We start from the raw sequence: 18995 nt of genomic DNA, 5'->3' as shown, positions 1-18995 counted from the left end.
CTCGGCTCGCCTGCGCCTGGCTTTTGGAAGGTGAAAAGGAGGAGGGAAGCCCAGAGGGTTGGGGGAAGGGGAAGAAGAGCTCGCTGGAGCTTTATTTATGCCCTCTGGGCGCCTCGGATTCGGCTGCTCGGGAGCTGCTTTCTCTGCTTTTCCCTTTCCGGGGGCACGGCGAGGAGAAAGTCTCGGTGCAACTCAGCCCCGGCGCGCACTTCGCCAGGTACGTACCGCGAGCGAGGCGCGTTCCGCGCGGAGGCGGCTGCTGCTGCTGCCGCGGCGGCGGCGGCGGCGGCCAGCCCCGGGGTCCGTTACTGTCACACTGCACCTGGGCTGAACTTGAAAAGAGAGTGAAGGGGCCATTGGGCGAACGCTTTGGGCCGATACAGGGGGTGCTTGTAGACGTGGGGGAGGAGGATCTGTATTCACGCCCCCCACCGTGCCCACCACACAGCACCTCCATCTCTGCAAATACGGCCCGAGGAGTGGAGGCGGCGACCGGACTCCCAAAGAGACGTGGGGCAGCGGCTGTGACCGCATCTCGGAAGCTACAACAACAGGTCGCCTCTCTGAGACTCCTTTGGCGGGAAGGGCCACTTGGAAAGGGAAGGTTTGAAAGAGCTAAAAGGGAAGGTGGAAGGGTTCTCTAATTCATCACTGAGTGACTGTCCTCCGTTTTCTCTATCCTACACGACGCGTACTGATCCTACATTATCCAGACTGTGTCAGAGGAGGAATCGAGACACCTGTTTGAAGAAATCGCTGCATCTAAAGTCACCTGTGTACTTATTTGTGCCAGAAGTGGCCTGGTCCAGCTGCTGGGAGAGGTTTGGTCAGGTTCTGCTGGATGTGATTGTTAGGACGTTGTATATATACACACATTTTTTCTTACTACAAATTCCTGTGTTGGAGGGAAACTTACCTTTCCGAGAACTGTGACTTCACCAGGAGCCCTACCTTGGATTGGAGTGGTACCTCCAGGCCCCCTTTCTCAGTGCTGTGTTTGACAGCAGAAGTGAGTGACTTTGGCGACTCTGACCCACTGTAGACACCTGATCGTCCTTCTTGCCTCCACTTCAAGGAACCATGGCGGCAGGTGTAGCCGCGTGGCTGCCCTTTGCCCGGGCGGCAGCCATTGGGTGGATGCCTGTGGCCTCCGGGCCCATGCCGGCTCCCCCAAGGCAGGAGAGAAAAAGGACTCAAGATGCTCTGATTGTGCTCAATGTGAGTGGCACTCGTTTCCAGACGTGGCAGGACACCCTGGAACGTTATCCAGACACTCTGCTGGGCAGTTCGGAGAGGGACTTTTTCTACCATCCGGAAACGCAGCAGTATTTTTTTGACCGTGACCCAGACATCTTCCGCCATATTTTGAATTTTTACCGCACGGGGAAGCTCCACTATCCTCGCCATGAGTGCATCTCTGCTTATGATGAGGAACTGGCCTTCTTCGGCCTCATCCCAGAGATTATTGGGGACTGCTGTTACGAGGAGTACAAGGATCGCAGGCGGGAGAACGCTGAGCGCCTGCAGGACGACGCTGACACCGACAACACCGGAGAGAGCACGCTGCCCACCATGACCGCTCGACAGAGGGTCTGGCGGGCGTTTGAGAACCCCCACACCAGCACGATGGCCCTGGTGTTCTACTATGTCACAGGCTTCTTCATTGCCGTCTCAGTCATCGCCAATGTGGTAGAAACAGTGCCATGCGGGTCTAGCCCGGGTCACATTAAAGAACTGCCTTGTGGGGAGCGGTATGCAGTGGCCTTCTTTTGCTTGGATACAGCCTGCGTCATGATCTTCACCGTTGAGTACTTGCTTCGCCTGGCTGCGGCACCCAGTCGTTACCGTTTTGTGCGTAGTGTCATGAGCATCATAGACGTGGTGGCCATCCTGCCTTATTACATTGGGCTGGTGATGACAGACAATGAGGATGTCAGTGGAGCCTTTGTCACGCTCCGAGTCTTCCGGGTCTTCCGGATCTTTAAGTTTTCCCGCCACTCTCAAGGCCTGCGCATCCTGGGGTACACGCTCAAGAGCTGCGCCTCCGAATTGGGCTTCTTGCTTTTCTCGCTGACCATGGCTATCATCATTTTTGCTACAGTCATGTTCTACGCAGAGAAGGGGTCTTCCGCCAGCAAGTTCACCAGCATCCCTGCTGCCTTCTGGTATACCATCGTCACCATGACAACACTAGGGTAGGTGCCATCAAGGGAAATGGGGTGGAGATTGAATATAGGTGAGGTGATTGTGGACCCAACAGGTTATGCCCTTGAGAGGAAATGTTTTTTTCTCTTTTCTAAATGGGTTTAGGAAAGCATTATCTAAATGGTTTTAAGTACTCTTTATCCACGAAATGGGTATGGTGTAGAGATTGAAGTTATTTAGGGATTTGCTGGCATTTGTTGAATATGGATGCTTGAAAGTGATAAATACACAAAATAATTTTAGAATTCCTGAACATTGGGAAGGATAATATTATATATATCAACACATAAAGATATGACCATGAGAAAAACAAAATTGGTGCCCGAATAAAGGTATGAATATGCATGATATATATTGAAATATCTAGAGAGAGTTCCAGTGTATTCAAATGAAAAGTTTTCATGTATATTTGAAGTATTATTTTCATATAAAAGGATACTTTTGGCATGCATTTTCCTTCTAAGAACCACAATTCTTATTTTACAACATTATAAAACGGATTATAGATATCGTTATCCAAGGATTTTATAATATATATGTACATATTCATATATATGCATTTTCATTTTGGTTGATAGTTTCATTTTGGTATGCAGTTTTAGAATATCAGGGCTGAAACTGATCAACTCTACAAAATGAAGTAGAATGTTATTTGCAACATATTTAAGACTATAAGTTCATTGTTTCAAAAAAAGCCACTATCACTTACACATTTTTTTTTTTTTAGAAACTACAGATCCCATCAGGCAATGGGACTATAGCCATTAAATACCCGTAGAAGATAAAGCAGTAGTATCTGGTGAGATTGATGGTCACCAGGGGCCGATTGTATTATAGAATTTTGTGCATTCTAATTATCTTCTGGAATTTTTCTGTGTATTCTTTATCTGGGGGTAATGGTATTTTGCAACTCAATGGGCATTCCAAATTAATGCTTTTTAAAAAATAAATATGAAGATAGAATTAAGATTTTTTTTACATGGTAGAAAAAAGGCAAAGTAGGAGATGATTAATGTTAATCAAACTGCAGAAAAGTAGCAGAATTTATATATAATAGGATCTAATAAAATAAAATGGTTAGAGTCTTTTACTTTTATGAGTTCTTAGGTAAGCCAAGTAGTGATGTTAATGCCCTTTCTTCAGCTTTCTGCTGCTTTTCTTGCATAGTTAATCAGTTCAATAAGGCTTTGGTAATGGCTGTAGGACAAAAGTTATTCCCAAGGCTGCTTTTTTAAGTTTTGTGTCTGGCTAATCTAATTGTCTGCTTTAAATGACCATGTGGTTAAAGTCAACTTAATTTTATTAGCCATACTGTGTTGAGCAGAAAGTCTCAGGGTGTCATATGGCCAACTAATGGAACATTTTATATGTGAGGACTTTTTGGTGAAGTTAATTAAGAATTTATACTAAGCTAAAATACCATACTATGATTTTGATTTTGTCTCACATATTTCGTAAGACCTACTGGTGCACTAAAGACACAGATCAGTGAATATCCATATCCGACTGCTTCTATGTCCTTTTATCGTGTTGGTAATTTTGTGACAAATTTTGAAGGTGATACAGAATAACTTATTTCTTATCAAAGAGGATTACATATATGTATATGGTTTTGGGTCTTATTGTCTTTTTGTCATTTGAAATCTTTGTTAAAGACAATTGGATAGTGCAAATCGCTATCAGGACTTCAAATCAGAAATGCCTATGAATAAAAAGAGAATTCTGTTTTCAGAGGAAATAATCATTAAAGGAAATATATATATGTATATACACACACACATATATACGTATAGTAAAATTTGGTGTCTATGGTAGTGTTTTTCATGAAGTATCAGTGAATCATTTTAATGCCATATACTGCCTATATGATTGAATATTGGTATTACTATAATGAATATTGATTAGATGCTAATTTCATCTGGCTAGAAGTTCTATTCTAGACATGAAAATTTATTATTATTTTAAAATTTGTTTCCTGAAATGACTTTTCTGTTGACGTTTATGTTTATTTTCAGGAAAAAAAGAGGAAGTGTTAACCATCAATGACATTTTCTTTATTATATAAATAAAATACTTATAAGCATCTTTTTGGAATCATTTAAGACTGAATCATAATGGCTAAGTAATATCTATGACATGGATTTAGTTCACATGTTCTGTACATAAGATTAGAAGAATTAAATATATATACTTTTTCAAAACTTGGAAGCAAAATGGAAGTTACTTTTAAGATTTAAGTTTCACTGAAGTTGAAAATTTTAATTTTCAAGAAATTAGCTAATTAATGATTCTAATGGAATCATGCTTTTAAGATGTACAAATGTTGATGCAATCAAACTATAATCCATGTATTGAAAAATATATGTAAACATTTACAAAAATATATGCTTTATAATATAGCAAAGTTTCTTAGGTGTCTTCAGTTTCTCATCCAAACGTATTTATAATGTATTTTATTTTCTTGGAGAAATAGTTTTTTTTTTAATTTTGTTTTTTTTATTTATTTTTGATACAGAGAGAGACAGAGCATGAGAGGGGGAGGGGCAGAGAGAGAAGGAGACACAGAACCAGAAGCAGGCTCCAGGCTCTGAGCTAGCTGTCAGCACAGAGCCCGATGCGGGACTCGAACCCACGAATGTGAGATCTGACCTGAGCCGAAGCCGGAGGCTTAACTGACTGAGCCACCCAGGCACCCCGAGAAATAGTTTTTAAAAAGCCTGGCTTTTTGGTGTCTTTGGTTGCATTGTTACTCAGCAGCTTTATTTAAGAACAGAAAATACTCAGCAAAAGCCACTGCCTGAGTTTATTTTTTCCCTGTAGTTTTATACTTACAGGCTGAAGTGTCAGGTATAAACTTTCTGGAAAATATGCAGTAGTTTAATATCAAACTGTGTCTGATGGATGACCAAGAATTTCTCCTTACATTTTCTGAACTCTTTTACTTGGCTGTTATTGTTAATGGAGCTAATATTCATCAATTAGTGATAATAGAAGTGAAAACAGAATCCTAAACGGTAGTTATCAAAAATCTAGCTCATATAAGCATTATCTACATGAGAAAAAAAAAACAGAGAGAAAAAGCTTTGTACAGACTTACCTACCTCTCGGATCCTTTTAAATAATTTCATCTGGGTTTTGGGCTGAAGAAATGAGTGGGTCTGTCTTAGAACTGTTGCGTCTTCATCTAATAATTTTGTGCTCCCTGAAATCTCAAATATATCACCATACCATAACATAACTGTTATGTTATGTTATGTTGTTTAATATGCCGGTAAAATTCATGTTTTGAAGTATAATTGTAAGCCTACCCATTTCCTATTAAAGTAAAAAACACTAAAAGCACAATTTAAAAAAAAGTGAGAGTATCAGAAAGAATTTTCAGTACAGTGTTTAGATTGAGTGGCCATGTGAATCTTTTCCTTCGGTGCATATTGATAGCCTTCGCTGGCCCTCAGTACCCTTTTACTCCCCCACCTCCCTCCTTTCCACAATGTGAACTCTAATTGCTGCCTTAAACAGCCTTGGGAGGAAAAGAACCTGGACCGCCTCTTTTGTCCTACTGACCTTTGGCAGATAGAACCCAGTAGTTACGTTTCAGCCAGGTGGTAGTGCCAAACTTAGGAAATTTCAAAACGTTTATAAATGATCAAAAAATATTTTGTAAAAAAAATATATTTAACAAGGTACAGTATCAGTTTACCATTCATTGTACCTCAGGTTCATGACTTGTGAGTTAGAAGTGGTACCAGGTGGTGCATTAAAAATTTTGAGAAGCTTGTGTGCTAGGCAACATCTGCATTTTCGGTCATGATTACTGACCATTTACACCCTTGTTTTAAAAACGAATTGGGGGGCACCTGGGTGGCTCAGTCAGTTAAGCGTCTGACTTGGTTTTACCGCAGGTCATGCTCTCAGTGAGATCCAGCGCCACCTAGGGGGAGCCTGCTTGGAATTCTTTCTCTCCCTCTCTCTCCTGCCCGTCTGCGTGTGCATGCATTCTCTCTCCTGCGCTCTCAAATAACAACTAAATTTAATTAAAAAAAAAAAAAAGTAAAAACAGAGATTGTATTACTCAAGACATAAAATTTTAAAACTTGAGATATATAATTTCTGTGGTCCACTACTTTTTAAATTTTAAACCAAAGTTGCTTTTATCTAAATTTTCACTGTGAAAAAGGAAGCTACGACATGGCATGTCTGTGAAGTTCTTGTTTAACATGCAACCTTATGATTTTAACTGCATAAATTATTTTCAGATTTCTGAACCAATCTAGGAAAACAAGAAGTGTGCTGTCATCAGAGACAAAAATGGTAGGATTACATTTGTGCTCCCAGAAAACTTACTGTAGGTGTACATTTATATGACTCTAAAAAACTAGTATTACAATATTTTAATTTTAATAGGTATACTAAATTGTTGTTTTAGGAAACAAGCAAAATCGTTTCCATTGCAGTTTTCCTAACACTGTCAGATCAGTGTATCTTCTTTTGGAATCATTTTTTATTTTGGCCACTTTTAGAGTAGTATGATTGGAGAGGGATTGTATATAAAAATATGTCACATATGTTATATTTTATGTAAATACAGATGTGCTATATATATCAAATATAATATATAAATATATTAAAATGTTGCATTTATATATCTTGTAACATAGAACATATACATTACATAACCCATGTATGTTGTTTAATACACATGACTAAAAAGCAGAATGATCTTTTAAGTATTTGCCTGCTAGCCATCAGTATTCTGCCTGCATAGCTTTGGGAAATGTTGGGAGTATATCTTGCAGAATCATTTAAATAAATAGAAACTTTTGGTTTGTACAGTTATTACTAAAAATGGGTAGAATTGCTCTCCTCTGTGCCAGCTTCTGCCAAAAATATTATTAGTGTGTTAATCAAATACATCTTTATGAGACAAGAAGCACCAGATGTTTATCTTTCAGATGAAAGAGGGATGCTGTGGTGACATCCATTTATATTTTTGCATACTGTGATATATATTTTTATTAAATTCCTTATTGTGCTCACTTCGGCAGCACATGTACTATTAAATTCCTTATAGAGTGTATTAGTTGTTGTGAGTTGAAAATGAACTTTTAAAGAAATGTTGACATGTGATATTTATTCTTCTTTTAACATTAAGGTAACCAAACCTTAACTGTCTTTATTTTGTTTAGTCATCATTTAAATATAGGCAGTATTTGACATGACATGTAGATGTATCTTTTATATGTGTGTGTATTTACCTAGCATTTCTCCTTTTCTTTTTTACAAGTATTTACTTGGTTGCCAAACAGAGATATGTGAGGAAGAGATAATATGTGTTCTATCAGCACAGCATGCTAGAGTAGGATTGTTTTCTAATTTTCAGTGAGTCTGTTATGATATGGATATTTATTTTTTCCTTTCAGGATTTCCCTTTAGACTACAGATTAGCTTGGTCTTATTTTATTTGTATAGGTACTTCATTTAATTCAGGTGTCAGGTATTTTGTATTTGTGTAAACTTTTCTCCCAATTATTCTCATCTTTGAAAATGAGTTAATGAACTTCAAATGTCTAATTAATTTCTAAATTCCTGGTGGAAAGAAACTTAGCTGTTATTCATTTAGAGTCCATCATTTTCTACATATAAAACTTTTTGTGGCTTACTAATAGTTACCCAATTAGCAGCATTTTTAATTTCATTGTTTTCACTTATTTTTTTTTCTGAAGACCTTAAACCATTATCTAGGTATATCTAATAATAGCTATCTGGAGATCACTGCTGATACTACAGAGTGAGAAAAGGAATTTTTATTTCAATAGTATAATGCATTTCTCACCTAGTTCTGCTCTCTGTGACTCCCGGCACCTTGCTCAGTATATCACTGTCAGCCCTGCATTTATTTACATAGTACTGGGCTTTAGCGTAATGGTGCCCAGGTGACATAACAAAACCATGTGTTCTTATTTGGTGAACTCTTAGGCCATTTGGAAGCAAACTATATGGAGGTTAAGTATTTTGCCTGGCCCAATAAAGAAGAAGATAAGTCAATTATTTTGCTTGAATTACCTAAAAAGATTTGGACTGCGATTTGTTAAAAGTATACAGTTTTACTTCTATTTCATTGAAAGAGCAGGAGTAGTAAGGAATAGTCACTGAAAAGGAAGTATTATTTATCTTTCAGAGCTATAATAATGATTTGACTTCCCCCTCAGTCTCTATATGTCTTAATCTTATACTGTTTTCTGATTTTATATATGTATATGTGTATATGTGTGTGTGTGTGTGTGTGTATATATATATATATATATATATATATATATATATAGAGAGAGAGAGAGAGAGAGAGAGAGAGAGAGAGAGAGCGTGCCATTGTTCTACAGCTGGCCTCAGCAGCTAGATTTGACAATGTGGGATATGGTCCGGTATTGAAAAAAACCCCAGTACTGCAATACTATCTCTACATTTCTGTGTACATTGACACTGCTCCTTGCTCCAGTAGATCCCGTTGGAATTTTTACCCTTTAATTTTCTCCTTTGAGAGCCAGACTTCACAGTGATCTTCTTCAGGAAGCCTCCACCTCCCTTGCCTACACCATCTATAGTTGGAATTACATTTGACAGTAATAATATTATTTTATATATGTTATGGTTTTACTTCTTGCCTACCTAACTAGATTGAAAGGCTTTTGAGGTATGGGTACATACCTTTTGGGGACTCATTACCTACTAGTTCAGTGTCTAAATGTAGAAAAATCTCTATTAAGGCTTTGCAAGATCATGGTGTGTGGTGATGCCTGCACACCATGAAGGGCTTCTCAGCCATGGTACAGTGCCATCCTGACATCAGCCATCATCCACTAATCTAGTCTTTCTCTTTGTTCAATGTTAGGGAAAACTGGAGTTTATTATTTGAACATTTTGTCTTTGTACTGCAATCTATCCTTTTTATTTTTCTCTTTGGACTTGGGAGGGCTATAAGACTCTTCCACTCTTTGATCTGTAATTAATTTTCTTCAAAAGTTAGAATTAATGGCTGTCCACGGCGATTTCCTTAATCAGGGTGCTTTCTGGTGAAGGCTGGTAAATTGCAAGTCCTCTGGGAAGCGTATGGAGATTCTTTATAATGCAAGTGAATCAGCACAGAAATGTACTTCCTTCTCTTTCAATGTCAATTCTCCTGGTAAACATGAGCTGGCCCTTTTCTTTATAATCTAGGTCCACTCATTAATACATAAAATGGAATTGTTTAAAAATAGGGAAGCATTGTCTATAAATGACATATACGATAAATGTAGTCTATCCGAGAGAAGTTCCTGTTTGAAGCAATTAAAAGGCAGGTATGTAAAATGTACACATATGTGTAGATCCACATTCTGGCATGGTGCTGCATTTTGCATTGGGACTTTTGACATGTCTGTTATATAAAGAAGATCCGAATTATAAAAAGTATGGGGAGACCAAGCAGTGAATTATCAGAAGTTAATAATGAGAAAAAATAACATTGAAAGAGTAGGATGACAGTTGAAATAATGTCAAATAGAATGGGAAGGTTTTGTTCTAAAAATGAAAGGGCTTGTCTTTTTGCTCTCATGTGGGCCTGATTCTTCCATCTTTCTCATTCCCTTCGCTTCTAAGAATAACAATAATAGTGCTTTTGGAAACCCAGAGTTTTACCAGTAGCATATACTCTCAGGAAATCAAAATATGACTCATAGAGTTGGTTTCAATTTAACAGACTTTTGTTGATCACTTACTACCTGTCACTGGCCACAGCATTAAACATAACTGCCAATTTCCTGACCTCAAGAACCCCGTATTCTAGTGGCAAAGGCAGAAAGAAAACCATACCGAGTACTGATGGGTGCTACAAACAAAATAATCTGGGTTAAGAAGGGTATTGTTTTGGAAAAGAGACGAAGACCCTTGTAATGAGACTATCTGAGCTGATGGCTAGCGGAAGGGCTGGAGGTCTGTGAATACCTGGATAAAGAGCTTTGGGTGAAGGATGGGGCTTGGTGTATTCCACCTGAGGCCCCTGGGATTAAAACAGAGGGCGGGAGGGTCTTGGTAGCAGATTTTTGTATTAAAATAAGCACAAGCTCTGAAACATTTAACATTTTTAAATGGTCATTGTAACATTAATTTCCTCACATGTATAAATCCTCATCATTTGTTAGATTCACTATACGTACCTTAACTTAAAATTTATATCCAATTATTCATGAGATTTTTCAGAAAAAATGAAGTATTTTATAAGAATGCATGATTAAAGTATTCCCAACTGACAAAAATAAAACTAGTGCAAATGAGAAAATGAATTCCACACTTGAGCTGAAAAGATAGAAGTGTTTCTCAATAGATGTGGAGCTATCTGGGAAGTGACTGGGGATTATTATTTATTTTGAATATAGATTTCCGGACTTACAGTTGTCAGTTCTAATGTTAGTGTTCAAGGATATTATATCTGCATTGATTCTTGAATCTCTCTAATGCATGCTCATTATGTCCTGAAAAAAACCAGAATTCATGAATATTTCCATTTCTTTTTTTCTCACTTTGTGGTAGGTACATGTATCCTTCTTCAGGTGTTTTGTTGTGAGTTTGAAAGAAAAAATAGTTTACAGGTCTTGAAAATTGCCAGAGGATATGATATGTATATTTAAAACCAAGTCAAATTGGAACCATGCATGTGGCTGATATAAATGAAATGAAAACTTACAGAGGCAGTGCTTTGGTAAGAATCACCGTGCTTCATGGAGAGAACTTGCGTCTGGAAGAACAAGAACTGGATTGACAGCATAAACATTAAAAAAAAAAAAGTGAATTTCCTAGACAAGCAACTTACGGAAATAGTACCTGACTCTAAGGGAACTCAGCATGCCATCTCACCTTGACATTCTGTTTGCATTAAAACATCTGTCCCGCAGATCATTCCGCATCCTGCCCAGTACTTCTATCTGGAGACTGGATTTCTGATGGTTGTAAGCTAGGATTCATGAGGGGCATCACAAAGGAAAAAGTCCTGATGTTCCTGTCCTTTGCATATGAAGTTGTTAATGACACTTACATTGTCATAACTACTAGACTTTTTTTTTTTTTGATGGAGAACTAGTTTGTTTTCATCTTGATGTGGAAATGGGAACTATCTAACCCTATCCCGTTCTAATACATTTCGTAAAAAGAAAACCTTATTATGTATATTGTTTTGAATCACACTGTGGAACTTTCATTTCCAGTTCTTCCAAAATCTCGTGTTTGGGAATGAAAAACAAACACATGTATTTGTATTTTTCTTCACTTAGATCAACTTAGTAAGTAATGAATATTGGACACTATTGGGTCAGAAAACAATGTATCTAATGGATTTCACTAATGTTTGATTTTCTGCTTCAGAGAAATTTGATTTGCAAAGATCTTAAGAAATCATCTTGTGGAAACATCTCAATTTATACTTGGAAAATACTAGAAAACAAATCACAAAGCTAGTTAGTGGAAAAACAAAAGCATGATTTCTAGATCTTTTGAATTCTAATGCTCTTTAGAGCACAGTTCACTAGAAGTCTTTTTCCTCCATATTTCTTTATGGTATAACCTATTGTTATGATTAAACAAACTATCATAAACAAAACAGAATAATAAAACTAACTAGTGTACATATATATAACTAGGTCATAATCCTCTATTAGATAGAAGGTTTTATATATTCCCTCATTAGATGATAAATTATATATGTAAAATTTATAGTCTAATGGGGGACTATGAACTAGTAATGTAGATTAATAAATTCATACAATTTTATCCTGTCATTCTTCCCTCGGTCGTCTGCTACATGTTAAGTCTTATTCAAACTAAAGAGATTTACTTATTAAATTGAAGTTTCAATACTGAATTTTATTTAATTATTTATTTATTTAAAATATATATTTGTTTATTTGGAGAGAGAGAGAGAGAGGACACAGCAGTTGGGGAGGGACAGAGAGAAAAAGAGAGAGAATCCCAAGCAGGCTCTATGCTGTCAGTGTGGGGCTTGATGCAGGCCTTGAACTAAGAAGCCGTGAATTCATGATCTGAGCCACGATCAAGAGTCAGCCACTTAACCAGCTGAGCCACCTAGATATTCCTCAATTCTGAATTTAGGCAATTATCTAAAGTTATTATTTTGTTCATTTTAATATCAGCAGTATTAAAAGCAGCTTGTGAAATCAGTCTCAAATCATTTGTGTGACTTGATTCAGTCTGAAAAGTAGTAATTCAAATTTTGGAAAATCAAATGCTTTCCTAATTTGATCCCAAAAATATCATGTTATGTTTACTCTATTAAATGAAAAGACGTATTAAGGTCCAAATGAAAGAATATTTTAAAATATTTTTCATGTAAACACCATAAGAAAGAATGTATTTTAAATGGATAGTCTCAATCTTGTCTCAATAATACATTTCTAATTTGAAAAACATATAATATGTCATTTTTATCCCTGAAATTACTATAGGGAAAACAACTGCTTTTTTAATTCCCTTGAATTTTTAAACAAGTTAATATTCTGAAAAATTAGATAGTAAGCAGATACTTACTTACTTTAGGAGAAATCTTTAAGATGAACCCTATTTGACAAATCCTAAGAGAATGCCTTACATTTCACAATAACATATTTAAAAGAGCTAAGCCTTTGATACTATGAGCTTAAAGAGCTAAGCCAAGATGCATTGCTTTTGTTTTGTAGAATTTAACTAATTCTATAGAATTTAACTAATTATTATCCTTTTTCATAACACACTTCTATCATTCATTTATAGCCTTCTCTCATTTTATTTGTTTAGTAAATTTTAGTAATGTAATAGCACAAGTCAGCTTATCTCCAAACTAAAGCTCTATCATTGATATTAACTTATATCTAACCATTAGCACCTCTTTTTCCCATTGTGTCCCCCTGTCTTTCTCTGCGGGAGATAACCAGCATCCTATATCCTATCCTATATCCTAGAATTATCATTCTTGAAATGACATTTTTAATTGGGAGATCTTGTTAACTTTATGAAAGTATATCATGGTGTACAAAGTCTTTTGGGTTCTTTTGTATAATATATCATCAAACTTTCTATTCATTGTCATTCATTTTTTTGGCTACTATATAGTATCTCATTTCCATTATGTGATTATTCCACAGTTTATTCAACCACTCTCTTGACTCTCTTGATGATGACTTTCAGGTTGGTTCTAGGTTTGTTGCTTGTTTGTTTGTTTGTTTGTTTTTGAGGAGTGCTTATATGCAAATTGTTGGCATGCATGTACGTTTCTCTTACATATATAACCTGAAATGAAATTGTTTAACTTTGGAGATATAGCCAATTTTTCCAAAGGTGCAGCATCAATTGACACTTCCATTAGGTACAGATAAATAGAATTTCAAAAAAGATGATTTCTATGAGGCAGTGTGATGTGATGAGAAGAGGAAGTACATATGGTTAGATATAAGTTACTGTGAAGAAATTAAGAATGGTTTTTATATTGGCACTATTTTTACCCTGATCTTTTTGAAATGAGCAGGTAATATAATTGTAGCAATATCCTAACTTGCATTGCATTTAACTCCATGATTCATAGTTGGAGTTTTTCTTTTTCTTTCAACCCAAAAAGATTTACTCCGGTAAACACTGCATTTATATTTTCACAATGTGAAATATTTGGTTAACTTCAACCTTGTGGTTGAACTCAAGGCTAATTTTATGAAAACATAAAACCTGAAAATATCTTGCAAGGCTTTGGTTTACTCATTTGTGTAAAATTAAGAATGAGGATTGAAATTCATATTCAGTTGGTTTTCTGACACTTTATGGTATCTTATAAAATGTTACATATAACTTTCTACAAATGTGTACATCTCGCCATTGATATTGTCTAATTTATCACAATATTACTGCAGTTACAAAAATTTGTGCTAATTTCAAGGCATCTCCTAGACATTTAGAAGGAGATACATTACTGTGAAACAGGATGTATGAATAAATGCCAAGAGGAAATTACCTTCATTTCAGGAAATTCTTAAATACGGAAATTAAAATGATTATTATTTCCAACTCTTTATGAATGAGCTTGCAGGTTTTTTTTGTTTGCAATAGAAGGCAAGTGTTTTGAAAATCATAAATAACTTACAGTGTATATATGTTGATCTTTTTTCTTTTTCTTTTTTTATTATATATTTTAACATTTTTATTTATTTTTGAGAGACAGAAAGAGACAGTGTGGTCAGGGGAGGGGTAGAAAGAGATAGGAAGACACAGAATCCAAAGCAGGTTCCAGGCTCCAAGCTGTCAGCACAGAGCCCAATGCGGGGATTGAACCCACGAACCGTGAGATCATGACCTGAGCTGAAGTCAGACACTTAACTGACTGAGCCACCCAGGTGCCCATCAGTTTTTTTTTTTAATATAGTATTTGTGCTTTTGGCTTTGAAAATTACATGAATTTGATATAAAATGTCAGAAGATAACAGTAAATATTCTCATAAAAAAGAAAAGAATGTAATTTACACAATGGCCATAAACTCTTCTCTATGGAAAAAAGCACTTTATTTATTCAGGATTAGCATGGTTTTAGAGCAGTGAAAAGTAAAGTGCCTATGGATTCATAGAGAACTTTTATTATTTTAATGTGAAGGGTCCAATACCTTTATAATCACCTAAATGAAAAGTAAGATTATTTTATTTCAAAATTAAAAGAAGTTGTTTTGTCAGTCAAGTAGCAAATTTAAGCAGTGTTCTCTGAAATATAATATTTGAAGCCAAACCTTGGATAAACTAAGAAGTCACTATGTCATTCATATTACTTTTACTTCTATCTCCTCATTGTTTTCCACAATTAAACACTGTCAAGTCTCTGGATCTATATCTGTTATTTTAAATATTACTAAAATATGTATTAATATATAATATAAACTTAAATATATTTTAAAAGCACAAAACATACATGGTTACAAAATGTATGAATATAAATAAATAAATAAGAATTATATATATGTACATAAGTTGATGCATACATACTCTTATTTTTCTGGGAGGACACAAGATGAACTTTTGGTGATAATGTTTTTAAGAAGTGGGGGAACAACAATTTTATACTTCATTTTGTACCTTTTTGTATTTTTTTCTTGCCATTAGCCTGCAGAATTTCTGTTAAAAAAAGACTCATGACATTTGAGGTCTTTCCTTTCATATTTTTTCTATATAAAAATTGTACCAGATGTTACTTAAAATTAGATCTCTTCTCCTACAGTAACCCTTTTGATGACTCACTCAAAAGGTCTTAAATATAGATGGTAATATATTAGAAATGGCCTGGATTTAAATATCAGCTCAATATTATTGATTAAGTTACTTAAATTCTGTTTACCTGAGATTCCTAATTTGTAAAAAAGGATTAGCAATACCTATCTCATAGGACTTCTATGGGAAGTAAATGTAAATATGTAAATATGTAATATTCTTAGAAATATAAAATATATAAAATAGAATAGTACCTTCCTAATATGTGCTATATGAAGGATTACTATTAAATTATTATTATTATTAAATATATGATATTGATATGAAATGTAGTACTTTTTGCATAAGACAAAGGAGTAAGGAAACAGGAAGAAACTTTGGGAGGGAATGAATATGTCTGTGGTCTCGATGCTGGTAATAGTTTCATGGGTGTATACTTATCCCCAAACTCCTCAAATTGTAGACATTAAGAATGTACAGCTTGGAAGGAAGGAAGAAAGGAAGAAAGGGAGAGAAGGGGAAGGGAACTAGGAATAGAAGGGGAAAGAAGTCCCTAGTGGGTCACTGAATGGAAAATTAGACAGGAAAGGATTTTTGAAAATGAAGAGATACTGATTGAAGACACACCTTAAGTCAAGAGGGATTTCCTATTTAGAAACTGGAATTCTGAATCACCCTATAAAACATTTTGTTGAAAATTCAACAGTTACTGAATATGGGTAACCAAATTATAAAAATTTTATGCATCTGGCAAACTTGTTTTGACATTATATGCTTAATTATTCCTTTATGATTTGTTTAACTCTGCCAATTTTCAAAGAGGATATGCAACAATTTACTGTCAAGTGAACCAAAAGATTAAATAAACAAGTGCCAAGTGTTAAAGATGAAGGGGAAGTTATGAGGAAAAACAATTATGTGAAATAAGGCATTAGTGAGCCTAAAATCAGCTCTGAATTTCCTGGCAGCCAAAGAAAAAAAAGAAAGTGTAGCATGTTTCACAGCTCGATTTACCCAAGAAAGGAAAGTATCTTACTTTTTGAGGAGTTTGTTTTATGTGTTTTTTTTGTTTTGTTTTAGAAGAAGTAGTATATCCTTATAAGCTCGTTATTTACCAACCTAATGAACAGTGTCTGCACCAATAGTTTCACAAAATATTTAGAACTATTTTTGATTTGGCCTTTTTATGCAAAGTACATAATATTATAAGAAGATAAAGGCGTTTTCATGGGAAATATAAGTGATATGATCAAAATATGTGAATTCCACATAACAAGATTCATATGTAGAGTCGAACCTATTTTGAGTGATGTTTTTCGCTGTGGACTGAAGGCTACCAGAATTAGGATCCACCTGGACACTTAATAAAAATGCGTATCCTTGTCATTCACCTAAAACAAATAATCTCTGCAGATGGGAACCATGACAATGCATTTTTACTTCTCACATCAAATTTTAAGAACCACTGATCTGGAAGAATGTATCTTGAGCCTATCTCTACTTTATCATCCTGGAATATTACTGACCCTGAGTTAAAATTTTGAAATGAAGTAAAAATAAACCATGTAAAATAATGTTCCAGAAAGTGAGCTAAAAGTGATAGTTTTCAGTATTACTTAACGAACAAGTAGAGAGAAACATAGAGAGAAATTCAATAATCTTGAATATAGGTGATAACCTATTTATTGCAAAAGCTCCATTCTATCTTATGCTAAGAAGTAAGGTTTCATGGATAATAACCATTAGTACTAGTATTCTGGAGAATAACTGGCATAAAGAAGACACAACTGCTTCCTCTGGGGAATTTAAAGTTGTAAGCTTTTAAAGTTACTGATTTCTTAACTGTCAGGGATGGGTGGAGGCCCAAGTTAACTGACAAGTTGATCATAATGAAAATAAAGGATGTGGAGTCTTGGATCAAAGACCCAGATGAAGGGAAAAGCTTATGAGGAACATAACAATAATACCCTTCATGAAGATAGTCTAAATCTCATGAGATGAGAATTTTCTTTGGCTAAGTCCTTTTTTTCCCCCTTTTTTCCCTCTCTTTTATCTTATAAATAGAAAGTTGATTTGTAAGGATTTAGGTTCCAAAGAGGATAATTTTTAATAACATGTTAGAGATTTCAACCTGGAATATCTAAAGATAGAAAACAGGCTTACCTGGGTGGCTCAGTTGGCTAAGCCTCCAACCCTTGGTCATGATCTCACAGTTGGTAAGTTTGAGCCCTGCTTGGGATTCCCACCCTAACCCCATCCCCACCCATGCATGTTCTCTTTCTCTCTCACAGAATAAATAAATAAACATTAAAAAATATATAGAAATCAAATTACTGGTGGATTCTTAGATCATAATGGAGCATAAAGAGAGGTTTTAGGTAAAAATCTACTGAATGGCTAATTTGATGTTGAGCATTTTAATTGACTTCATGATGTTAGCCTTTCCAAAACTACTTTGCATTATTTCCTGATAGATATAGGAAAGTGTGCAGTAAGTTATTTTCCCACAAGGCCTAGGTGCAGGACGAACTACTTTGTCACAGGCTGATTGAAGATTAATATGGTCAGGAATTGAAAGTCACTTTTTGCCTTGGAAGGTGCTGTGTGATTAGTTGTGATTACAAGATTTCTGGTCATCAACCTTTGTAAAAAGAATAAAACTGTAGTCAAAAGTTATAATTCAGTTATAAAAGTTCTGATAAATAGAATGTTCAGATTCAGATGTTGCTTAGTATTAAGATCAGAAGGTCTGAGATGACATTTTGAAATTTTGGTTTGCAGTGAGATAATTTATATGATACAAGTTTATCCCCAATCAGATAAGTAGGAAGGAGAGTCTTACAATCCCTCTGTAATGTTTCTTTTCCTGAACAGAATATATATGGAAAGGGAGAGAGGGAAATGGGGAAAGATGTGGAAGGAGATAATCTGACTCTTACAATGGGTTAAGGAATGGTCTGGGTTAGTGGGGCCCCTGCTTTGTGGTGGATACCACCTGTATAGACATAAACAGTAGTATTTTTCCAAACCATGCATCAACGGTCTCCCTTGACTTACCACACTTTGATTCCTGCTGGCAAGAGGTAAATCAGAATATGCTATATAATTACTCAATAAAATGGAAGACATGAAAACAAAATTAAACTACTCTAGTAAAAACATGTTTAAGTTCAAACAGCTAGAAGTAACATTTAAAAATCAGGCAAACCCTTTTAGCTAAAATAAAAAGCTAGAGCCAAGCACAGTAGAACATGTTCTGAGGAACAAGTCTGAATCTTGATATGTGAAGTTCTTCTGGGAAAATATCAGAAAAGATTCAGCAGAAAATTAATGTCCCTAGTCACGTATCCCTGTAAAAGAACTTTATGCTTCTACCAAAGATTTGAGCCTTGAGACACAAAATAAATAAGTTCTCTTATCTTCCTGCAGAAAAGATCAGTGGATTGGCCAAAAGCAACAGCTGTCTCTTCCCTGCACCTTAGGCCAGAATTAAATATCTGCCAAATACCACACATTCCATGCTTGGAAGTTCT

General features: G+C 35.7%; 1 protein-coding gene across 1 annotated transcript in view; it reads left to right on the top strand.

Moving 5' to 3' along the window:
- The first annotated feature begins 40 nt into the window (after nucleotides 1-40).
- Nucleotides 41-18995, top strand: part of KCND2 (potassium voltage-gated channel subfamily D member 2) — a 468460-nt gene continuing 449505 nt past the window's right edge. Inside the window, exons 1-2 of the mRNA XM_029924404.1 lie at nucleotides 41-217; nucleotides 714-2195. Coding sequence (XP_029780264.1) covers nucleotides 1081-2195 — 1115 coding nt within the window. The 5' untranslated portion in view covers nucleotides 41-217; nucleotides 714-1080. The remainder of the gene's footprint in view (nucleotides 218-713; nucleotides 2196-18995) is intronic.

This window comes from Suricata suricatta, chromosome 2 (assembly GCF_006229205.1).
Source record: "Suricata suricatta isolate VVHF042 chromosome 2, meerkat_22Aug2017_6uvM2_HiC, whole genome shotgun sequence".
NCBI classification, from domain to species: Eukaryota; Metazoa; Chordata; class Mammalia; order Carnivora; family Herpestidae; genus Suricata; species Suricata suricatta.
The sequence above is the reverse complement of the archived record's forward strand: the minus strand, read 5'-3'. Positions and strand labels throughout refer to the sequence as shown.